At 41.5% G+C, this 20,962-nt stretch overlaps 1 protein-coding gene across 11 annotated transcripts in view; it reads right to left on the bottom strand.

Moving 5' to 3' along the window:
* LRRFIP2 (LRR binding FLII interacting protein 2) overlaps nucleotides 1–20,962 on the bottom strand; it is a 156,470-nt gene that overhangs the window by 107,175 nt on the left and 28,333 nt on the right. For 6 of the 11 annotated variants that reach the window (XM_082257340.1, XM_082257342.1, XM_082257341.1 and 3 more), the window contains exon 2: nucleotides 13,984–14,070. In XM_082257340.1, the coding sequence (XP_082113466.1) occupies nucleotides 13,984–14,070 (87 nt within the window). Of the gene's footprint in view, nucleotides 1–8,475; nucleotides 8,527–13,983; nucleotides 14,071–20,962 lie in introns of all 11 variants that reach the window. The other 5 variants (XM_082257333.1, XM_082257337.1, XM_082257339.1 and 2 more) reach the window with 1 other exon arrangement.

The raw sequence follows: 20,962 nt of genomic DNA, 5'->3' as shown, positions 1-20,962 counted from the left end.
GCTAGTTGTCCACTTGCTGAACAAAAAAAATACAAAAAAAAAAAAAAAGACCTCCCATCCACACACGCAAGGTGAAAGAAGTTGTAAAGGCAGAAGGTTTTTTTTTCTACGCATTAAGATAAAAAGCATTGTGTGTGTAGCAACCTCCCCAGCACCCCCGAATACTTACATGAGCCCCATTTCTATCCAGCTATGTCCACGAGTCCCTCGGCCATCCGGGACTCTCCCTCCTGATTGTAAGACACAGCCGTGGTGCCATTGGCTCCTGCTGCTGTCAATCAAAGTCAGTTAGCCAATTAGGAAGGGGGCGAACACTGCTGCTTGCTGTGGGGCCACACAACAGGAGGGAGAAAAGGAGGATCCAGCCTGCCCTGTGCAAAACCAACTGCACAGAGGAGGTAAGTAGAACATGTTTGTTACTTACAAAAAGAAAAAAACATGAGACTTTACAATCACTTGAATGAAGGAATAGTACTTTGAGTACTCTAAATTGTACTCAGACTTTCACAAGGGGTGCACTAGGCTCTTAGATTTTAAACTAATGGCAACTTTTTTTTTTAGAATTAGATCGGGTGTTAAGGGGTTAAAGTGAGTGTCTGGTTTTTATTGCGCTCTGTGTCAATATTAGGAATATTAGCTCTCTCTATCTTTCTTGATCACCATTGTGACAAATAATGAAAATCAGGGTAAAATCAAAATGTATCACTAGAAGGGGAACAGATGGGCCACTTGTACCCATAAAAACTTTCTAAGAGGGGATTTCCTTCACAATGGAAAGATATCCTTTCACCTTTTTTGAGTCCAAAAGACACAAAGTAAAGGGAAATCTCACTAATATACAAAATGGCAAATAAAACAGACTACTTTTTTTGTTTATTTGGTTTTAGATATACTGTAAAGGGAGAATAATCAGTTATATTAGTTTCAAAAAATGCTTTGATATTCTTGTTAGGCAAATATTTCAGTTCCATTGTTTATGTTCTTGATGTAAGGCTGATTGATTTTACACACTGGTACCACTGAAGCAGTAAGTCAGCAGCATTGTGGACAAGTCCCATCCCCTGGTTTTCTCAGTCTACAGAGGAAAGCACAGCAATGGATATTAGGTTTGGCTATGGGTGTGTGTACAATACTCTCCCTCTGGCTATGAGTGTTTGTACACTACTCACCCGCTTTATTAATCTAGCAACAACAATAGATTTTATCCTCCACATTACCCAAAATATGGCACTGCCACAAGGAGAGCAGGGAACTGTAGTCCTGGAGTGTTGCTGTATGTCATTGAATAGTGACATGTCAAGTTTTCTCCTTCATTCAATCCCGGTCCACACATCAGCAGTGTAAAAGAAGTGAGATTCACAGTGGTGTGGATTGAACTGGGATTCAGCAATGCGGTTTCCATGTGAGGTCCAATGCTCTTGAATCTCTTTATGTGGAAAATCGCATCACACCGTGCCAAACTCGCACAGGACTCTTTTCTAAAATCATCCGCATTTATATGAATTCCCTCAAAAGGAATACATTCTATTTTACTTGCCATGCAAATTCACACTGTTAACCACTTACCGACGTATATATACGTCGGCAGACTTTGCGGTAGTATACCGGGGTGATGCCTCTAGCTAGAGGCATCATCCCAGTACCGTGGTTTACAGCCAACGGTCGGCTTTCCATCCGTAACGACCGATGTGGCTCGGGAGCCGCTCGATCGTTACCCGGGTGAGCGGGAGGGGACGCGACCCCTCCCCCCTCCTTCCCTGACTTTGCTCGGGGCTCCCGTCCCACCGGGAGCCCGGAGCACCCAGCCGGCACGTCCGCCGGCTGGATGGAGTCCCGATCAATGCCGGAAATGGCTTTGATCGGGTCTCCGATGACGTAACACGGAGGCGGCGTCCATGACGTCACTTCCAGGTTACTGTGCTGCAAAAAGCGGCAAATTTAAAAACGGCTGTATGCAAAAACGCCGTTTTGCATACATGGAAGTGTAGTGGAGGGGTCTAGGGTCTTTTAAACCCTCGATCCCTCCATAAAGAGTAGCTGTCACTGCATATTGCTGTCACAAGGGATGTTTACATTGCTTGTGACAGCAATAAAAGTGATCAGATTTTTTTTTTTTTTTTAAAAAAACCTGTAATAAAGTTAAAAAAAAATAAATAAAATAAATAGGAAAAAAAAAAATTTTAGCCGCCCCCGTCACCGTTCGCGCACAAAAAAAAACGTATACGGAAGTCGAGCCGCGAATGAAATCGCTGTTTAAACCACACATGTGAGGTATCGCCGCGAACACCAGAGCAATAATTAAAAAAAAAGAGCTACACTCTAACTCTAAATTGGTAACCGTTAAATAAATTGAAAGCGTCGCCTATTGAGATCTCTATTGACCGTAGTTTGTCGCCATCCCACGGGGGGGGAGGGGGGGCGCAATTTTAAACCGTAACATGTTGGGTGTCTATTTACTCGGCGTGACATCATCTTTCACAATATACAAACAAAATGGGCTAACTTTACTGTTTAGTATTTTTTAAATGCAGTGAAATGTGATTTTTCAAAATGTTTTTAAAAAAATGGCGTTTAACCGCTTGCCGCCCGCCCGCCGTCATATGACGGCGGAGCGGAGCGACCATTATCCTGGGCCGCCGTCATATGACGGCGGCACTTTAAGCAGGGCAGGCGCGCGATCGCGTGCGCGCCGCCCTGCACTGCCGGTGTCGGGGTGTCCCCGGGACACCCCCCGTCACCGGCAGGGGGGAAACAGCCAATGGGCGTGGCTGTTTCCCACGTGATCGGCTGTGTTTCAATGACACAGCCGATCACAATGAAGGCGCCCACCAGATGACCGCGCATGCGCGATCGGGAGCGCGCAGCGCGGTCGTGTCGGTGGCACTGTGTTCCGTAGGAACACAGCTGTCACCGGCGGTAGTAAACAGTCACTGACAGTGACTGTTTACTATGTGATCGGCTGTGAATCCATTCACAGCCGATCACAAAATGTAAACAAAGAGCAGTAACTCAGTGTTACTAGCTCGTCTCTCCTCATACAGCTTCCAGTATGAGGGGAGAAGAGCTAGAAATAGTGAGTTACTGCTCTGTACACATGTAACAAAGTAAAATCACACTAATAAAGGTCCCCACACAGTCCTTAGCCCCCCCCCAATGTCACCTGTCACCCAACAGTCACCTCATCAGTGCCCAGAAATTGACACCCATAACGTTCACATGTGAGCGCAGCGATCGCGGGCAGAATCACTGCGATTCTGCCCGCGATCCGGAAATCATTGCAAATCGCGGGACGCCTGTGCGTTGCCCCTGATTTGCAATAGCACCCCAAACGCTGTGCGATGTTGCCGCCATTTCCGCCTGCCGAATCGCGGTAACATCGCGCAAACATCGCATGACGCCCAAAAAAGGTACAAGAGTTTCTTTGGAGCGTCATGCGTTGTTTGCGCGATGTTACCGCGATTCGGCAGGCGGAAATGGCGGCAACATCGCACAGCGTTTGGGGTGCTATTGCAAATCACGGGCAACGCACAGGCGCCCCGCAATTTGCAATGATTTCTGGATCACGGGCGGAATCGCAGTGATTCTGCCCGCGATCGCTACGCTCACATGTGAACATAGCCTAAAGTTCACCGGTCACCAGAGACTGCCATCAGTACCGCCGTGCACCATCGCCCGTCACCCTCACCCATCAGTGACCATCGCCCGTCACCTGTCACCCCATCAATCACCGTCACCTGTCACCCCATCAGTCATCGTCACCTGTCACCCCATCAGTCATCGTCACTTGACACCCCATCAGTGATCGTCACTTGTCACCCCATCAATCATCGTCACATGTCACCCCGTCAGTGACTGTCATCTGTCACCCCATCAATCATCGTCATCTGTCACCCCATCAATCATCATCACCTGTCACCTCATCAATCATCGTCACCTGTCACCCCATCAATCATCGTCACCTGTCACCTCATCAATCATCATCACCTGTCACCTCATCAATCATCGTCACCTGTCACCCCATCAGTCATCGTCACCTGTCACCCCATCAGACATCGTCACCTGTCACCCCGTCAGTCATCGTCACCTGTTTGCCATATACATGCAATCACTTACTGACCGCCTAACGACTATATGCGTCGGCCATTAAAAGCTAAATACTGGGGTTATGGCAGCAGATAACCCCCATAACCCTGGTATTTTTTTAAATGGCGGGCGGTCGGCTTTCAGATAAGGGTGGTCCCAGTGGCGGATTCGCCGCGGAATTACCCTTACGGTGCAGGGGAAGAGGTGCCCCCCCCCCCTCCTGCCGCGTCCCAGACGTTTTCCCAGCTTACCGGACCCGCCGGCAGCGGGGAAAACTATCCGGTCCCGGATCCTCAGAGACAGGAAGTCGAGTGAGGGCAAGATGGCCCTCACTCAACTCTATGGTCTTGGAGGACCGGAGCTACGTCAAAAGACGTTGCCTAGCAACCGGTTTAAAGGGCCGCTTTTTTTTTTTGCTTTTTTTTTTTCCTCTTTCAACAATTTTTTTTTTTTTTTTCTTTTTTAGTGTAGTTGTGAGGTGTGAGGTCTTTTTGACCCCAGATCTCACAATAAAGAGGACCTGTCATGCCTATTTCTATTACAAGGGATGTTTACATTCCTTGTAATAGGAATAAAAATGATCAAAACATTTTTTTTTTTTTAAACTGTGTAAAAATAAAAAAATAATAAATAAAATAAATAGGAAAAAAAAAAAAAAAAAAAAAATTAAAGCGCCCTGTCCCCGTTAGCTCGCGCGCAGAAGCAAACGCATACGCAAGTCCCGCCCACATATGTAAACGGTGTTCAAACCATACATGTGAGGTATCGCCGCGATCGTTAGAGCGAGTGCAATAATTTGAGCCCTAGACCTCCTCTGTAACTCTAAGCTAGTAACCTGCAGAAATTTTTAAAATGTTGCCTATGGGGATTTTTAAGTACCAATGTTTGGCGCCATTCTGTGAGCATGCGCAATTTTGAAGCATGACATGTTGGGTATCTAATTACTCGGCGTAACATTATCTTTCACATTATGGAAAAAAATTGGGCTAAATTTACTGTTTTCTTATTTTTTAGTTCAAAAAAGTGAATTTTTTTCAAAAAAATCGCATTTGGAAGACTGCTGCGCAAATATGGTGTGATAAAAAATATTGCAACGATCTCCATTTTATTCTCTAGGGTCTCTGCTAAAAAAAAATATATAATGTTTGGGGGTTCAAAGTAGTTTTCTAGCAAAAAAAATGATTTTAGCTTGTAAACACCAAGTGTCAAAAATAGGCCCAGTCTTAAAGTGGATAAATGGACAACTTTGTGTAAAGCGCTACTTGGATGTGAGGCCTATGTATGTGGCCAGGCTGTGAAAAAGTGTTACACATGTGGTATCGCCATACTCAGGAGGAATAGCAGAATGTATTTTGGGGTGCAAGTTTTGCTATGTACATGCGATGTGTTAGAAATATTGCATAAATGGACAGCTTTGTGTAAAAAAAATGTGTTTTCATTTTCTTTCCACATTTTCCAAAAACTTGTGGAAAAAAATGACATATTCAAAAGACTCATTATGCCTCAAAAATTATACGTTGGGCTGTTTGCTTTCCAAAATGGGGTCATTTTATGGGGGTTTCCATTGTCCTGGTGCTCCAGGGCCTTCAAAAGTGCGATAGGTTGTCAGGAAATTATATGTGTAATTTGTGCTCCTAGAATGCCGGACGGTACTACTTGGATGTTAGGCCTCTGTATGTGGCCAGGCTGTGAAAAAGTCTCACACATGTGGTATCGCCATACTCAGAAGGAGTAGTAGAATGTGTTTTGGGGTGTAGTTGCAAGTATACATGTGCTGTGTGAGAGAAATAACCTGTTAATACGGCAATTTGTAAAAAAAAAAAAAATAAAAAAAAATAAATCTTCATTTTGCAAAGCATTGTGGGAAAAAATGACAACTTCAAAAAACTCATCATGCCCCTTATTAAATACCTTGGAATGTCTACTTTCCAAAAAGGGGTCATTTGGGGGGTATTTGTACTTTCCTGACCTTTTAGTGTCTCAAGAAATGAGATAGGCCTTCAGTACATCAGGTGTGATCAAGTGTGATCAATTTTCAATGAATAGCACCATAACTTGTGGACTCTATAACTTTCACAAAGACCAAATAATATACACTTATTTGTTTTTTTTTTACCAAAGATAAATAGCAGTGTAAATTTTGGCCAAAATTTGTGAAGAAAAATGACTAATTTGCAAAATTTTATGACAGAAACAAAGAAAAATGCGTTTTTTCACGATATTTTCAGTCTTTTTTTATTTATAGCACAAAAAATAAAAAACCCAGTATTGATCAAATACCATCAAAAGAAAGCTCTATTTGTGTGAAAAAAAGGACACAATTTTTGTATGGGTACAGTGTTGCATGACTGAGTAATTCTCAGTCAAAGTGTGAGAGCGCTGAAAGCTGAAAATCGGTCTGGGCAGGAAGGGGGTGAAAGTGCACTGTAGGCAAGTGGTTAAAGACCACTGCGCAAATACCGCGTGACAAAAAATATTGCAATGACCGACATTTTATTCTCCAGAGTCTTTGCTAAAAATATATATATATATATAATGTTTGGGGGTTCTAAGTAGTTTTCTAGAAAAATATACTGGTTTTAACTTGTAAACAAAAAGTGTCCGAAATAGGGCTGGGGCTTAAGTGGTTAAATCGCATTTTAGAACACACAAATGTGAACCCAGGCTTATTCTATATATATATATATATATATATATATATATATATATATATATATAGCTATCTCAAACTTTTTTTGCGAGGTGGGGGTGGTGCAGTATCAGACCTGTCAAGTGGTCATTAGAATATTCATATTTGGACCTTGCTTGGAATTAAGTTTTATCTTTTTTTTTTTTTTTTTTTTAGAAAAGAATATTACTGCATAACAATGATTTAGTGATGAAGTAAAAAAAAAAAAAACAACAACTTTATATTAACAGGGAACCTATTATAAAAGTAACATTAAAGCTTTAAAGACATAATGGGGTAACTACACTAAATAGACCTTGAAATAATTCCAACTAGCTGAATAAACTTTAATAATGTTCTCTCTTCTACATCTTCCAGACCAGCAAGAACAGGCCTCTTGGCTGCCTCTCAGCAATTGGATTCTATGATGTTCATTTTCATATTCTTCTGTAGCCAAGAGCTTATAATAAGAACACTACAAACGTTCACACTGTTACAGTGTATTCCAGCATAAACAATTACAACATTACAGCGCTGTACAATAAATTCTGACATCTCAAAAACGATACAGAACATAAAACTAACACCAATTACCAAAAATGTATAAGTATGATTTAGGTAAGCATCCAGGGAGCATGGTAAGCAATGCTTCTAAAAACTTTTACAGCTCTAAATCAATTCTTATCAATGCAAGCACAGGGCCCCTTGGTTTCTGAAAGTTACCTTCAGGATTTTAGTCTAAAGACGAATGCTAAATCACATTTCTGAACTCTGGAGACTGCTCTAATTATAGCACAATTGTGCAGTTTAATCCCAATAACCCACGTAAGCTGCCTGAAATTCAAGCTATGGGCAGCCCTGTCTGCACTGCCTTGCTCTACAAACTTAGAAAATCAAAAACTAAGGATAAGAATGGAAATCTGCTGACTCAACAGGGACTGCATCCAATCAGATGCAGTCATTGTTCAGGTATTTAGCTAGTCACAGGAGCAGCGCCTGTCAGAATACAATAGTCAGCAGGGAGGTTTCCTCTATCTATGCTGCTTAGCATGGTTGGGGAAATCTACTGATTCCTCTCATTGGCTGACCAAGAGAATGTGCATTTGGCTAGTATAGGACTCCCTCCACCACCACCACCACTATTAATTTAGTACATTACTTCTTAACTTCCCGCCAGCACCTAAACCTAACTCTTAAACCTCTTAAAATAGGAGCCCTTTAAATTTCCCACCTAATACTTAACCCAAGGCTTGACATTCTAAAATGCTAACCCATTAGAATAAACCCCTAACCTAAGACTCTACACTGATCCAAGAACTACAGTAACCACTGCTGCAATATACTCACCATAAAATGCGTTAAAGAAATGGTGCAGAAAAAAAAATAAAAACAGTCCCACATAAAAAAAAAGAAGGAAATTCCCTGGCACCAAAAGGGAACGGATTCTTCTACAGTGCTGAAAACTATTGATACAGCCACTCAATGATAATGTACTCAAGGGATGCGAAATTAGTTCATAAAATAGAATCGTGCTTCATAAATCAAGAAAAGAGTGAAACATTCATGTAAATATAAAAATACAAATTGAAAATAGCAAATATATACAAATAAATATACAAAGCCATAAAACTGCTAAGTAATTTAAGGTTTGTTAGTGGTTCACGTCAAAGCACCCTGTTAGGTTTTAAGTGCAACACATGTATAACTGACACGCTTGTGCCTACCATCCACTTCTGGATCTGTCCCCATTTTCTATCATGGTAACGATGAGTGAGCTAGAAATAGGTAAGACTTACAGGTCAGGCAGGATAAAAACACACCAAATTTAGGTGAATTACCCATGTAGACAAATGTATGACTGAAAAGAAAACATACATTCCAGAGTGACAACCAGCAGATTACAATATGGATGTTGCTCACACCATTGCATAACGTGTTAACTGACTAGTTTACGAAAAGTTTTATGTTTCAGAGCAGAAGTATAGCTTTTATTAGGCTTTTATATTGCCCTCATTAATGTTTTTGTTTACCTATAACAAAAAAATGTAAAAGGTGAACCAACACCAGACAACCTCCCCACCCCTGGTCTCTGCTGTACTTACCTCTGAGGTTTCTGTGCTGTCAGCAATCTATGCAGTTGGTCCAGCACTCTAAAAATGTGAAATCCCCGTTCTCTATTTTTTCAGGGCAAGTTCACACTATATACAGTGACAAATGTTTTGCCACATGATAAAGCGTCTGCCACCGCATGGAAACACAAGAAACAATTGTTTCTTATATGTCCCATTTGCACTGCAACGCAGCCTAGTGCAGACATTCTGCATTTTATCGCAGTGCACGAGCCCAAATCGCACTGCAATGTCAAGCAGCACATTGCATCGTGCCACCCGACATTGCAGCAAATGAAGCGTTTGTATTGTACACTTCAAATTAAGAAAAAGATCGCGCACCACACTGCCCTCTAGCCGGCAATACAGAGCGGTCAGAGTGCAGAATCGCTGCAGCTGCTCTGTGATTTGACTGAAGACCAGTGTGAATTTGCCATCACTGTTATAGTGAATTGATCTGGTCTGTGACAGAAGCACTGCAAAGAGAAACTGGAGAAAAGCGGGGATTTCAAGTCCCTTCATAGCTAGACCAGGAGCAGACAACTCAACAACCCCGGAGGTTGTAAAGGTGAACTAAACCTTTAAATTATAGCTCCACCCCCCATACCACCAAAAAAAAAAAAAAAAAAGTCTTAAGTTGTACTTAAGCCTCTAAACACTACAGCACTGTCCCAGCTACCCAGTGCTCCCCTTTAAGTCCAGACTGTACAGTACTCATGGGACTAAGGGGCACTTACAGGACATTACCTAAGCACCGCTAAGTCCTGAAAGAATGGTCGCCTCATTTCAGGGAATTGGAGAAGAGGCTGCTGTGACATGAGATGTCATCTGGAAAAAAGGTTTGTACGTGGGCTTGGTGGGGAGAAGACCTGCTCCACTCACACTGGGTGTGTAGCCCAGATGCATGGGCTTTAGCGTTTAGCTGCAAGTGGAGAGCAAAGGTGCGCTGTCAAACTCTTTGAGAGACATGGCCATGAGCTTGGTATTGTAGACGATAGCCTATCATGTAAAGCCACCCTATCACTTCTAAAAGACTAAGGTGATGACAAAATGGCCACTTAAAGTGATTGTAAAGGCTGAAGTTTTGTTACCCCCATGTATTCTATGCATGAAGGTAAAAAAAAAACTTCTGTTTGCAGCTCCCTCCACAGAAACCCAATACTCACCTGAGCCTCCTCTCGATCCAGCGATGGGAACGGTAGCCTCGGCTGTTCATGGCCTCCATCCCCACTGCTGTCAATCACAGCCAGTGAACTAATTCAAAAATTGTGTATGTGCACTGCCACCTAACCAAATGAAATAACTTGGCTACTGCTATCACTTGTTCCCACATACAATAGGGCACTCACCTGTTTATTTTTTAATCACAGCCAGTGAGATGAGGAGAGAGCAGGGGAGGATCAGCGCTGAGTCACAACTCTATGTGTCTTATGGACGCATAGAGCGGGACTCGGGAGCGAGCATGCACCAGTGCCCCATAGCATGTCGTATGCCATTGGGGGCACTGGTCAAGGGGGGAGGAGCGGTGGCAGAGAACACGAGAAGAGGAGGATCGGGGGTGCTATGTGCAAAACCACTGCACAGAGCAGCAGGTAAGTATAACATGTTTGTTTTTTTTAAACCCAAACATTTAATATCACTTTAAGTAATAATTTTATATTCCCTGTGCGTTACTTTGTTTGGATGTTTTCTAGTTCTGAAATCGAATCATTCATAACTTCCTAGCTAGTTCATAGCCATGTGTAGAGCTAACATTTTAAATACTCCTGAAGGAACATTAAGTAGCCTATGTCATTTTATTTTTTAAAGGGTAACTTTGTTTGCAAAGTAAAAAAGGTACAAAGAAGAGCAAACAATGCTCACATAGAAATAATGTATAGAACAGAAACAGAATGTCCATCTTACATAAAAGTATCAAGCGTATAATAATATATCATAACATAACTTATGCAGAGTACAAATTGCAATGAGGACAAGAATATCAGAAACTCCATGGAATGTAAACTGCTAAAGCAATAATCAGTACAGAACTAGTATAACCTGGTCCATAAGGATCCCTCAACCATCAGGTGTAAAAGGTTTACTTTAGACTCTGTGGCCTATGTATTACACTCTGTGGCCTATGTATTACGCCTTTTAAACGACTGACATTAAAAGGTCTCATAAAAAGAACATAGAACAATGGCATTTAACACTATTAATAGCTTTACAATGGCATGGATTTAAAAATATCAGACCGATCTTTCAATTCAAGGATGTCATTACTTCTCTGACAGTGCAGCTAAGGTAAAGCTGCAAATATACTTGGCTGGACAGGACTAAATGAAAGTTCTCTCTCACATACAGATTCTTCTTCAGATATGTTTTGCCCTGAAGATCAAATTCCTTTGTGGTGACATGCAAGAGTTCTTGTCATAGTAAACATGGGTGGAGAATTATTTATTTAAATGAACTGAGCTTCCTCTTTAAGGAGGTGTAAATGACACACCTATAGCCAAGTCAAAGTCTGTCCAAAGCAAAACTTTTACCTACAATTTATTTTCCCAACTAGACAGTACATAACATTGAAGCTTAAAGGAGTTGTAAAGTCAGAAGGTTTTTTTATATCTTAATGCATTCTTTACATTAAGATAAAAAAAAAAACTTCTGTGAGTAGCAGCCTCCCTAGCACCCTCTAATACTTACCTGAGGGTCCTTCTCTGTCCAGCGATGTCCACAAGTCCCTCGGCCATTGGGGACTCTCCCTCCTGATTGGCTGGGACACAGCCCCGGCGCCACTGGCTTCCGCGGCTGTCAAAGTCAGTAAGCCAATAAGGAGAGAGAGGGGGTGGAGCCGAACGACAGCTCCATGTCTGAATGGACACACGGAGCTGCAGCTCGGCTCCGGTGCCCCCATAGCAAACTGCTTTCTGTGGGGGCACTCAATAGGAAGGAGGGGCCAGGAGCGGCATAAGGGACTCGAGAAGAGGAGGATCCAGACCACTCTGTGCAAAACCAACTGCACAGAGGAGGCAAGTATAACAGGTATAACAGACTTTACTATCACTTTAAACTGATTATCAGTTATAAGTACACTACAGTTTCTTAACTGACCTGAAACTGATGTGGGTGCATTATGCAGGCAAAGCCAAATACACTTCACCACAGACCAAAATGTCAGTGAATGTTGCCATCAAAGTAAGGCTTACTAATTTAAGGTTTAACAGAAATAAACCAGATGAGAGACTGAAGGCTTAGCACTTGAGATAGGTTGCACTTATTATTACACATAGAATATTACAGCATATGAATCAGAAGTGACATTTATAGCTCAAACATAAAACCTGCAGCTATAAACAATCAGATATATAACATGTCTTGAGAAAAACACATTGCCATTTTTGCTATTTAGGACATATCAACGTTAATTACATACTACACAATCCATGGCGATACTTCTTAGGGGTGTTTAGGAAGTAAAAGACAGGCTAAACCAGCCTCCGTAATTAAAAAAAAAAAAAACTGTCAAATATTAGTTTTACTAACATCATATGGGTGGCATACAAGTCCCTAACAAAGCAACTTCAGCAGCAGAAAGAAAACTATGAGACAAGATTATTGTAGAACAGCTGAGGATGACAAAAATCTGCCTCAGGTCCTGATCACATCACATGCAGTCCAGTGCATTTTTTTTTTTGCATCAGAAGCGAATGGAAAGTAGGTTATATGGTTTCCAATGACATAGTTCACATCAGTGCAGTCAGAGCATTTCAGTTCCAGAAAACAAAGTAGAACATGCTGCATTTTTCCTGCACTGGACTGTACTGGAACATAGTAATAAAGGTATCACAAATGCACCGGAATGCACTGAAATGCATCAAACAAGCATCAGACCCCAGTACAGTGAAAAAATAAAAAAGCATCTGGAATGCATCCAGAAACGAATCAAAAACGCGTTAAAAACACGCATGCAGAAATGCATCTGGAGTGCGTTTTTGTGGTGTGAACCAGCCCTCAATGCTGCAGTCAAAAGTTAACATGAAATATTATACAGCACCAGAAGTGGTATAGAGTTAAAGTGCTAGAACATCCTCATTAACCACTTGCCGACCGCTCACTGGAGCTCTACTGTGGCAAAGTGGGTCGTTCCCATCCAGCGACGTAGACCTACGTCGCTGGACTCCTCCCCTTGTGGGCGGCGCACGCCGCCGGAGGCTCGCTCCGGCTGTATTCAGTCACAGCGGGAGTTGGGCCAGGGGAGGAGTGGTGGTGATCACCGCCGCTCTTCCCCGATCGTCGGGGAATCGAGTGTGGAGATCCGCCCGCTTGTATAAACAAAGCGGGCGGATCTCCTAAGTGACAGACAGTGGCAGATTGCAGGGTTCAGCTTAGCTGAACCTGCGATCTGTCCCTGTGTCACTCAGTCACCTCCCCCCACACACGTTAGTAAGCACCAGGCATACATTAACCCTTCCCTCTCCAATAAAATTAACCCCTTCCCTGCCAGTGTCATTTTTAAAGTAACAGTGCATATTTATAGCACTGATTACTGTAGTAATGTCACTGGTACCCCCAAAAGTGTCAAAAATGTCAGTCAAGGGTCCGATCTGTCTGCCGCAATGTCGCAGTACCGCAAAAAAAAAAAAAAAAAAAAAAATCGCAGATCTCCGCCATTACTCGTTAAAAAAAAAAAACACCAAAAATGACAGAAATCTTTCCCTTAGTTAGTAAACGCAATAACTTTTTCGCAAACAAATCAAAATATGCCTACCAAACATAGGTAGCAGAAAACAAATTGGCCAAAAATTCAAAACAATTTTGATTTTTACATTTTTTTGGGGGGGAATTTCATATAAAAAAATGTGAAAAATATTTTTTCAAAATGTACGCTCTTTTTTTGTTTATAGCGCAAAAAGTAAAAATCACACAAGTGATCAAATACCACCAAAAGAAAGCTCTGTTTGTGGGAAAAAAAGGACGTAAATTTCGTTTGGGTACGGCGTCGCACGACCGCGCAATTGTCAGTTAAAGTCGCACAGTGCCAAATCGCAAAAAAGTGGCCCAGACGTAAGACAGCAAAATCCTCCGGTGGTAAAGTGGTTAAGTATGAGTACACAATAAACAGTGTAAAAGCACAAGATCTACCTCTTTCTGTTGTCGTTCCAGCTCTCGCATTCGGATATCTCTGGCTTCAGCTCGGGCAGCACGTTTTGCAGCAAGTCTTGCCTCTGCCTGAAAAAGAAATCACAGTGTAAAGGATCATCAGGCAGTTAGATTACAAGCTAGAACACAAAAAAATCTTTAACGTGCATAAGCTATTTGTCAACAAGCATCAAAGTATATCAATATATTCAAATGGAATATAGTGGTAAAACTAGCATTGTTTTTTCTGTTGAAAAGTTCACTGACTTTATTACAATCCACCAAAGGACGTCTTACTTGTTAGCTACAACAAAGTGAATATCCCTATTTTTTTTTTAAAACGCAATACCCTTGGAAAAAATAAAAATAAAGTCCACTGATGGTAGACCTACATTTACCAGGGCATCCTCCCAATTGCTAAATGTTAGGTTGTATGAGGCATATTACAGCTAAGCAAGCCTAAACTGGAACAAATGAAAGCCTATGCCCTGATGCACATGGGCTTACCATGCTGTGTTCCTGGATAAGTAAGGTGCTCAATCAGCATGCTAGGGTAAGCCCAAACACTCAAGGGGTTAATTACCTCTCATTTAGCATCATTTACATGACACTTTTTTGCGTGTATTGGATGTGTCTGGATTTCTGGGCAGCCAATTGAGACAGATTTGCACAGATTTGTGACAGAATAAGCAATGTGGATAATCCAGAAGTTCTCTTCACCTCAGGTCCCTCACCTCTGCCAAGCGCCACCACAGAAAGCTGCTTTCTATGGGGGCACTCAAGCGGGCTCGCTCCCAAGCCTCGCTGACTGCATCTACTGACACAAAGAGCAGGACTTGGCCCCGCCCCCAACATCACTGACTTTGATTGAGAGCAGCGGGAGACCATTAAGTGAGGGGAGAGAAGAGCAGCAGACGGGCACAGCGCTGGGTCAAACAAGGGCTCAGGTTAGGCTCCATTCACACTCATGTGACTCCAAAGCCGTGTGATTTCCATTGCAACTTTGGATAAGTGTGACTTGGATGTGACTTTGGCTTGGACTGTTGCATTCATAACACGATGTAACGTTCATGCAATTTTTCAAAGTTTATATTGCAGTCTATGGCACTACACATGAAAGCCACATCAAAGTAGTGCAGAAACATTTTTAAAGTTGCTGCGACTTTAGGATGCATTGATTTAAAAAGCTTCCATTGAAATACATGAGCTGCTACTTGACATGCGATTGTGGCCAAAGTTCCATGACAAGTCGCACAAGTGGGAATGGAGCCTAAGTGTAATGGAGGAGGGATACGGATACCAAAAACATTTTTTACCTTCTTGCAAGGAATGCATTAAGGTAAAAAAAAAAAAAAAACCTGATGCTTGATACAACCTCAATAACCCCCCTCGATCCAAGTTTAAAGCGATAAGACATGGACAGCATATTAGCGGTTATTTTTCTTTAGCATTATCAAGGTATTCTCAGATAGTTAAACCATTACAAGGTGTAACATTACGTCAATCCAGTGAGCAGATTATGTGCTTCTCAAATCAATCTAACATCAGATATTTTTATCATTAATTCTAAACCCAGCAGTCAAACTTTTCCATACAACAAACAGTACCAGTTTATAAAGTTATGCAGCATGAAGTTACATTCACGGAGGGGAAAATGTCTGACTGGAAAACATCACCCAGGTTACCATGACTTCTCCAGACAAAACAAATACATGGAAACAGACTTTTTTTGCAGTACACTCATTACAGTTTGAAATAGAAACACTATTATATTCAGACTAGTGTAAATTACAAACATTCAGAATGGTATTAGAATGCCATTTTATTAATATTACAGGTACTTGTATAGCGCTGTCAACTTACGCAGCACTTTACATATACAGTATATTGTACATTCACATTAGTCCTTGCCCTTAACCACTTGCCGACTGCCGCACGACTATTTACGTCGGCAGTCAGCCCCTCACAGGCAGAGTAACGTAGAGGTACGTCGCTAGCCTGTGAGGGTTTTGGGAGCGAGCGCGCGCCGCCAGGGACACCCCCCCGTGCGCGCATGTGTGTGTGTGTGTGTGTGTGTGCCCGGCGAACCCGCCTGTTAGTTCTCCCTGTGTAAGAATGATGATCAAACGGCTCTACTATGTAGGACCGTTGATCACTGTTCTTACACATCAAGCCACAGCCAATCACAGTTAGAAGCACGCCCCTAGGACACACTTAACCCCTCCCTCTGCAATACAGTTAACTATTTCACTGCCAGTGTCATTTTTACAGTAACAGTGCATATATATAGCACTGATTACTGTAGTAATGTCACTGGTAACCCCAAAAGTGTCAAAAATGTCAAGGGTCCGATCCGTCCGCCCCAATGTTGCAGTCCCCCCAAAAAAAAAAAAAAAATCGCAGATCGCCGCCATTACACGCTAAAAAAAAAACAACAAAAATGACAGAAATCTTTCCCTTTGTTAGTAGAGGCAATAACTTTTGCGCAAACCAATCAAAATACGCTTTTTGCGATTTTTTTTTACCAAACATATAGTAAAAAAAAAAATTGGCCTAAAATGTTAAAAAATTTTGATTTTTACATTTTTTGGGGGGGGAATTTCATATAAAAAAATGTGAAAAATATTGTTATTTTTGTTTATAGCGCATGATCAAAAAATCACACAGGTGATCAAATACCACCAAAAGAAAGCTCTGTTTGTGGGAAAAAAATTTAGGTACAGCGTCGCACGACCGCGCAATTGTCCGTTTAAGTCACGCAGTGCCGAATCGCAAAATAGGCCCTGGTCAGGAAGGGGGTAAAATCTTCCGGGGCTTAAGTGGTTAAGGAGCTTACAATCTAAGGTCCCCAACTCACATTCATACACATACTAGGGTCATTTTAGACAGGAGCCAATATACCTACTAGCAGGTCTTTGGAGGGTGGGAGGAAAACGGAGTACTCGGAGGATTCCAACACAGGCACAGGGAGAGAACATGCAAACTCAAGGCAGGTAGTGCTGCTAGGTCGAAGTGCTAAACACTTAGTCACTGTGAATGCCATTGGCTATATCATATTTAACATTTTACAACACTTTTTACACAAACATAGAATACATAACTCCACAAAAACATGTATTGGTAACAGTAGAAAATCACTATATTAGTCTTCCTTGCATCTTTGAAACAGCTGATTCATGCTTGAAAGTGTGTGCAATGGCCTACCAAGAACCAGGACTAGGTATAATAGTTAGGGAAAGGGTCCACAGACACTTGTACCAAAGGGCAAATGCGGCTTCCAGGAGCTTTCTTCTGGCATTTGACATGAGTTTGCCACAATTTTGAGATTATTCAGCCCTGACCAACAGGTGCATTAGGACCTCCTAAAGTACATTAACCCCTTTGCACCTACAGAACGCAAATATGCGGCCTTGGCTTTAAGGGGTTGTACCGGGGTGATGCCTGCAGCTAGAGGCATCACCCCAGTACCGTTGTTTAGAGCTGCTCAGCTGTCATTACAAGGAGCAGGAGGGGACATGGGACATTCCCTCCCCCACCGGCTGTTTTCCGCGGCTCGCCTGGGTCTCCTGTCCTATTCAATAAAGAGAGATAACACCGCTCAGGCTAGCCAAAGTCCACGATTCAAGGTGGGTGCTGAACCTCAGCTCGCCAACAGAAGCATGAAAGAAGAAAATGGTCTCGCACCACCACGGAATCCAATGATGAAGAAAAGTTCTTTATTCACATAAGTGGTACAAGGTACAGCAGGGTAGGACAGTAGACACGTTTCGCACGACTGCTACGTGCTTGGTTACTACCTCCTGTCCAATTGGAAGACCCGAGCCACCAGCCGACATTTCGGCCAGCTGGTTGGTGTCCCGAACAAAGCCGAATTCAGCACTGATCGGGTCCCTGATGTAAAATCCAGTAAGCGTCACTCTGTGCTCGCACGTAGAAGCATACGCAAGTTGCACAAGCATTTGAAAACGGTGTTAAAGCACATGTGAGGTATTGCAATAATTCTAGCACAAGACCTCCTCTGTAACTCTAAACAGGTAGCCGTTAACATTTTTTAAAGCGTCGCCTATGGAGATTTTTAAGTACCGAAGTTTGTCACCATTCCACAAGTGTGCACGATTTTAAAGCATGACATGTTAGATATCGATTTACTCGGTTTAACATCTTTTACATTATAGAAAAAAAATTGGGCTAACTTTACTGGTTTTGTCTTTTTTTTTTGATTCATGAAAGTGTTGTTCTTCCCAAAAATTTGCATTTGAAAGACCGCTGCACAAACATGTGACATAAAATAAACCTGCGATACATGCATTTTACATGTTTTTACACCCAAATAATTCCTCTTATGGAACTGCTCTCCTTCTTTAGCCAGCCCAGGGAACGAACTCCTGATTGTGATACAAGTGCAAAAACACCTTACTATAGTCACTTTGAGAAAAAGGTTTTTATATGCCTTTACACTAATGCTGAAATCCTCATTTTAAGTGTATATAGAAAAAAACTAGGCATAAAAAAGATACATTGTAATCAAGTATTAAATATACAATTCCATTTTTTGTGGAGGACTATGCTCAATAAAAGTTCAGTAAAAAGTAGTTATGGTCCATAATTAAACTTCGCATTAAAACATTTTGATTTTAGACTTTAGAAGAGTTTAAATTATCAAGCAAATCCCTTCACAGATACAATAAAATAAGGGAAATTTAGGCGTGTTAAAAACTCACCACAAACTACCTAACAAATGTAAAGAAGAAAAAAAAAATACATGTTTATAAACTGTGATTACAACATTCTTCTTTATTGTTCCTAAATCATATATTTTGCAATAACAAATTCTTGCCAAGGCATGTCTCTTCAGCACATAGTATTCTTACGTAAAATCTTGCAATAAATCCTAACACATTACAAGGAGCTTAATGTGCATTTATAGGCAAAACCTTTTTGCTTTCATTTTGGATAGAGTAAAGAAGAGTTAAAGAGCCATTATTCCCCCCCAAAAAAGTTATTATGCAGCTTACCAATTCATACATGAGGCAGCTGTATTATTATCTTTTTAGGCTTCTTTCACTTGCTGATCTAGCCAGGAAGTACGTTATTGGTCAACTTCCTTTAATTGACCAAGCAGTCCTGCATAGGTGCCAATTAGAGGGCTGAAACAAACTATTTAACACAGGGGTAGGAGACCTTAAAGAGGTGGAGATCTAGCTGAACAACATGGGAGAAGTCAAAGATTATATATATATATATATATATATATATATATATATATATATATATATATACACACACACACACACAGTTGTGCTCATAAGTTTACATACCCTGGCAGAATTTATGATTTCATGGCCATTTTTCAGAGAATATGAATGATAACACAAAAACTTATTTCACTCATGGTTAGTGTTTGGCTGAAGCCATTTATTACCAATCAACTGTGTTTACTCTTTTTAAATCATAATGACAACAGAAACGACGACCCAAATGACCCTGATCAAAAGTTTACATACCCCAGTTCTTAATACCGTGTATTGCCCACTTTAACATTAATGACAGCTTGAAGTATTTCGTGGTATTTGCGGATGAGGCTCTTTATCGTCTCAGATGGTAAAAGCTGCCCATTCTTCCTGCCAAAAAGCCTCCAGTTCCTGTAAATTCTTGGGCGGTCTTGCATGAACTGCAGGTTTGAGATCTCCCCAGATTGGCTCAATGATATTGAGGTCAGCAGACTGAGATGGCCACTCCAGAACCTTCACTGTATTCTGCTGTAGCCAATGACAGGTCGACTTGGCCTTGCATTTAGGATCATTGTCAAGTTGGAACGTCCAAGTACGTCCCATGTGCAGCTTCCGGGCTGAAGAACGCAAATTTTCTTCCAGTATTTTTTCATAACATACTGCATTCATCTTGCCATCAATTCTGACCAAATTTCCTGTGCCTTTGTAGCTCACATATCCTAAAAATATCAGTGATCCACCTCCATGTTTCACAGTAGGAATGGTGTAGCTTTCATCATAGGCCTGGTTGACTCCTCTCCAAATGTAGCATTTATGGTTGTGGCCAAAAAGCTCAATTTTGGTCTCATCACTCCAAATGACTTTGTGCCAGAAGGTTTGAGGCTTGTCTATGTGCTGTTTGGTGTATTGTAAGCAAATACTTTGTGGCATTTGAGTAGTAATGGCTTTCTTCTGGCAACTCGACCATGCAGCCCAGCTTTCTTCAAGTGCCTCCTTAGTTTGCATCTTGAAATAGCCACACCACATGTTTTCAGAGAGTCCTGTATTTCACTTAAAGTTATTTGTGGGTTTTTCTTGCATCCCAAACAATTTTCTAGCAGTTGTGGCTGAAATTTTAGTTGGTCTACCTGACCATGGTTTGGTTTCAACAGAACCCCTCATTTTCCACTTCTTGATTAGAGTTTGAGCAGTGCTGATTGGCATTCTCAATTCCTTGGATATCTTTTTATATACCTTTCCATTTCTATACAGTTCAACTACCTTTTCCCGCAGATCCTTTGATAATTCTTTTGCTTTCCCCATGACTCAGAATCCAGAGATCGTCAGTGCAGCACTGGATGAAAGATGCAAGGGTCTGTCAGGAGTCCAGAAACTCATTGACCTTTTATACATACACACGAATTACAAGCAAACAGATCACTGGTGAGGATGGTTACCTTTAATAGCCATTCAAATCCCTTTGTGTCAACTTGTGTGCATGTTATCAGGCCAAAATCACCAGGGTGTGTAAACTTTTGATCAAGGTAATTTGGGTAGTTTCTGTTGTCATTAAGATTTAAAAAGAGTAAAGACAGTTGATTGATAATAAATGGCATCAGCCAAACACTAACCATGAGTGAAAGAAATGGATTTTTGTAAGATCTTACCGTAAAATCCTTTTCTCTTAAGCTCATTGACAGACGTAGTCTTCTTGATTCTCAAGAGCTGGGTTATGTTGTCTCCGCAGGAGTAGGACTAGGCAGAAAGACAAA

This window comes from Pelophylax lessonae (genome assembly GCF_965119305.1).
Source record: "Pelophylax lessonae genome assembly, chromosome: 5".
Lineage (NCBI taxonomy): Eukaryota > Metazoa > Chordata > Amphibia > Anura > Ranidae > Pelophylax > Pelophylax lessonae.
The sequence above is the reverse complement of the archived record's forward strand: the minus strand, read 5'-3'. Positions and strand labels throughout refer to the sequence as shown.